The 4,019-nt window shown below is 39.0% G+C and overlaps 1 protein-coding gene across 1 annotated transcript in view; it reads right to left on the reverse strand.

Moving 5' to 3' along the window:
* Positions 1-4,019, reverse strand: part of LOC106874968 (mucin-5AC) — a 66,836-nt gene that overhangs the window by 20,357 nt on the left and 42,460 nt on the right. Inside the window, exons 13-14 of the mRNA XM_052973018.1 lie at positions 3,414-3,499; positions 895-1,120 (exon numbers count right to left, since the gene is read on the reverse strand). Coding sequence (XP_052828978.1) covers positions 895-1,120; positions 3,414-3,499 — 312 coding nt within the window. The remainder of the gene's footprint in view (positions 1-894; positions 1,121-3,413; positions 3,500-4,019) is intronic.

Genomic DNA, 4,019 nt, shown 5'->3' on the forward strand with positions numbered 1-4,019 from the left:
GTGTGTGTGTGTGTGTGTGATGTGTGTGGAGATGTGTGTGTGGAGATGTGTGTGTGGAGATGTGTGAATGTGAGTGTGAGAGTGTGTGAGAGAGTGTGTGTGAGAGTGTGTGTGTGTGTGTGTGTGTGAAGTGTGTGAATGTGTTTGTGTGTGGACACGTGTGTGTGTGAGTTTTCGTGTGTCAGTTTGTTTTTGTGTTTTTGTGTGTGTGCATGTGTTTGTGTCAGTATGTTTTTGTGTGTGTCAGTGTGTTTTTGCGTGTGTCAGTTTGTTTTTGTGTGTGTCAGTGTGTTTTTGTGTGTGTCAGTGTGTTTTTGCGTGTGTCAGTTTGTTTTTGTGTGCAAGTATATGTAAATGTGAAAATGTGTGTGCGCACGTACATGTGACCTAATGGTTAGGGCAGTGTTTCTCAACCCTTTTACCCTTGCGTAACACTTAAAATAAATTACATGTGTCAAGGAAGCCCTGCACAAAATAAATTACATATCATATCTTTCACATATTTTAACTTTGTAGTTCACGTGATAAATATCACATATATATTTATATATATATATTATGATCATGAAATTAGCATTAGCTTATCTCATTCTTTCTCACAGAACCCCTAGAACCCTTTTGCAGAACCCTAGGGTTCCAGGGAACCCCAGTTGAGAAACGCTGGGTTGGGGTGTTGCACACACAATCATAAGAAAGTTGTTTCAATTGTGTGTTGTGCTTCATTACACACTAATACATATATACACATTCAAATACAGATGCACTTACACAAATACACACACACTCATACAAATATACACACAAATATATACTCATACATTCATACAAATACACACACACAAAGCAAGAGTTAAAGCAACATCAGTCAAAGTGAAACAAAAATGCAACATTTACCAATAGGAGGCTGTAAAATATGTCCAGTTCTGTTACACCAGCCAGGTGGATGTATGTCTGGACTATCATCGTCCAACCAGTAGTCATAGATGTCCAACCAGCCGTCAAAGTGAATCTTCACTCGATGCTTTGACATTGAGGCTATCGTAGCAACACGTATAAGAATAGGATTGCGCTTGTCGACCACTTCAATTTTCATACCTTCCTCAAAGCTTACAGGGGCACGCTGTATCAGGATGAAAATTGAAAAATATCAAAAAGAGATTTTTTAAAAAACGGATACAAAAACAACACTGAATCAACTACCGTATTTGATGACATATAAGATGCACCATTTCCCAAAAGATGTTTCAAAAATAAAAAAATAATAAAATATTACCCAGCAGGAGTGGCTGTGTGGTAAGTAGTTTGCTTACCAACCACATGGTTCCGGGTTCAGTCCCACTGCATGGCACCTTGGGCAAGTGTATTCTACTATAGCCTCGGGCCAACCAAAGCCTTGTGAGTGGATTTGGTAGACGGAAACTGAAAGAAGCCCGTCGTATATATGTATACATATGTGTGTGTGTGTTTGTGTGCCTGTGTTTGTCCCCCCACCATCGCTTGACAACCGATGCTGGTGTGTTTACGTCCCCGTAACTTAGCGGTTCGGCAAAAAGAGACCAATAGAATAAGTACTAGGCTTACAAAGAATAAGTTCTGGGGTCGATTTGCTCGACTAAAGGCGGTGCTCCAGCATGGCCGCAGTCAAATGACTGAAATAAGTAAAAGAGCATCCTATATGTGAAGATGAGCCTCCCATAAGCTGATTTTGTCCCTAAAACTGACTGCTATAGGCTGATTTTAATCCAGATGGTCTTTTCTACCAAGCCTGACTTCTTGCTTTCTGTTCAGCTGTACTGCCAACTCACTTTTTAGATACAGTTATGTTTTCTGCTATAGCTAAAGTGCTTTTACAACCTTTAAATAATGTACTGCCAGATTGCTTTAAATATTACATGCTTTAACCCTTTAGCATTCAAATTACTCAGCCAAATGTAATAGTTATTCATTCACAGTGGTTTGAAGTAATTATGTATTATCACATAGCTTTGAGATTTTGATGATACAGTAGCCTACTTTTAGAATGACATTGTAGGGTAGGTATGAGAGGCTGGATCTGGCCATTTTCAACATAAAACAGGGAGAATATTTGGGCTGAATATGACCGGTTTGAATGTTAAAGGGTTAATACCCGCCCCCCCAAAAAAACGTCTTTTCCTGAATATGTGTTGCTGAAACTGAGGTACATCTAGTACATCTGTGCATCTTTTATGCCATCAAATACAATAATTATGCCAAATTTTCATACAACTAATCAAATATCGTGAATTAATAAATTCATTAGAACAATGGATAGAATGCTTTGCAGTATGTGTTCTAGCACTGAACACTCTGGGTTCAGATCCCACTGAGATCATATCTGCCTTCAATCCTTCTGGAGTCAATAAAATACCAGCAAGGCCACCATTCTTTCTGGGTCAGAAACTTGGTGGGACTGCTGCACTAAGTGAATGAATCTGAGAGGAGAATATGTTAAATAAAATCATAATTAACTGATCCTCCTATATTTTCTTTTACCCAAAGCCAGGAACTTTTCAGCACATTCCTCATATATATGTGTGGGGGAATAGATGGATGGATGGATAGATAGATATGACTCTCCCATTGTTAGACAACATATGAGGGTTCAACAATTTCTTACCGAACAACCACACAGTTGATTTGTTTATAGTGATCAAATGTTTGTGTAGACAGAAGCTTACTCCCTCCATCAAATTGACATTATCTCTACAGGTGCACTGTGTGCCACATCTCAGATGACAAAATGATCACAAAGCAACATGAAATGAAGTGTTTTGCTCAAGAACACAACGCAACACCTGTTCTGGGAACTGAACCCACAATCTCGCAATCATGAGTACAACACCCTAACCATTAAGCCATGCGCCTTCATATATATTATGTCTGTGCATGTCTTTGTTCCCCGCCAGTGAAGGCGCATGGCTCAGTGGTTAGAGCGTCGAGCTTACGATTGTGAGGTTGTGAGTTCAATTGTTCAATTCCCAGACCGGGCTGTGTGTTGTGTTCTTAAGCAAGACACTTTATTTCACGTTGCTCCAGTTCACTCAGCTGTAGAAATGAGTTGCGACGTCACAAGTGCCAAGCTGTATTGGCCTTTGCCTTTCCCTTGGATAACATCAGTGGTGTGAAGAGGGGAGGCTGGTATGCACGGGCGACTGCTAGCTTTCCACAAACAATCTTGCCTGGACTTGTGCCTGGGAGGGTAACTTTCTAGGTGCAATCCCATGGTCAGTCATGACAGAAGGGGGTCTCCTCTTCCTCCCCCGCCACCACTTGACAACCAACATTGGTTTGTCTATATTTCTGTAACTTAACAGTTCAGCAAAAGAGAAAGACTTAAAAATACATACTGGGGTTGATTTGGTACCAAAATGAACACAGATCAAACTACTTACAGGTCGAAAGGCTCGAGCAGGTACAGCTGTAGCATTTTTCTCTGAAAGATAACGTTCCCAACTAAAGTTTAATGGATCTTTCCAATCTGAAAAATGGAAAAAGTTAGCAGAAAAAAAACCCATCAAGCAAAACAAAGATGTGTGTGTGTGAGATTAAGTGTTTTTGTGTGTGTACTTGTGTTGACATTATGCGACGATTGTAGGCAAGCATCACCATCATACAAGCGATGGATGTTGCTGTTTCCAGTCTTTTGTGGAAAGCCTATCTGGTATTGGGGCAATATTACTTTACTCGGAAGCATGAGGATTGGTGACAGGAAAGGCATCCAGCCACAGAAAATCTGTCTCCACAAATTTTATTTGATTCACACATGTATGAAAAAGTGAATGTTAAATGATTATATATATATATATATATATGCGAGTAAAAATAAATACAAAAAAGGGTTTTTTTTGTATGATTGTGTATAGAGGAATATATTATTTTGTTTAAAAGAGTTCCAACACTGTCTGTTTTTTATGTTTTATTTATATTCCTGCAGAACCAATGTGGGGTATAGAATATGAAATATACAATATATAATATAATATACAATATATAATATA

Source organism: Octopus bimaculoides, chromosome 14 (assembly GCF_001194135.2).
Source record: "Octopus bimaculoides isolate UCB-OBI-ISO-001 chromosome 14, ASM119413v2, whole genome shotgun sequence".
Classification (NCBI taxonomy): domain Eukaryota; kingdom Metazoa; phylum Mollusca; class Cephalopoda; order Octopoda; family Octopodidae; genus Octopus; species Octopus bimaculoides.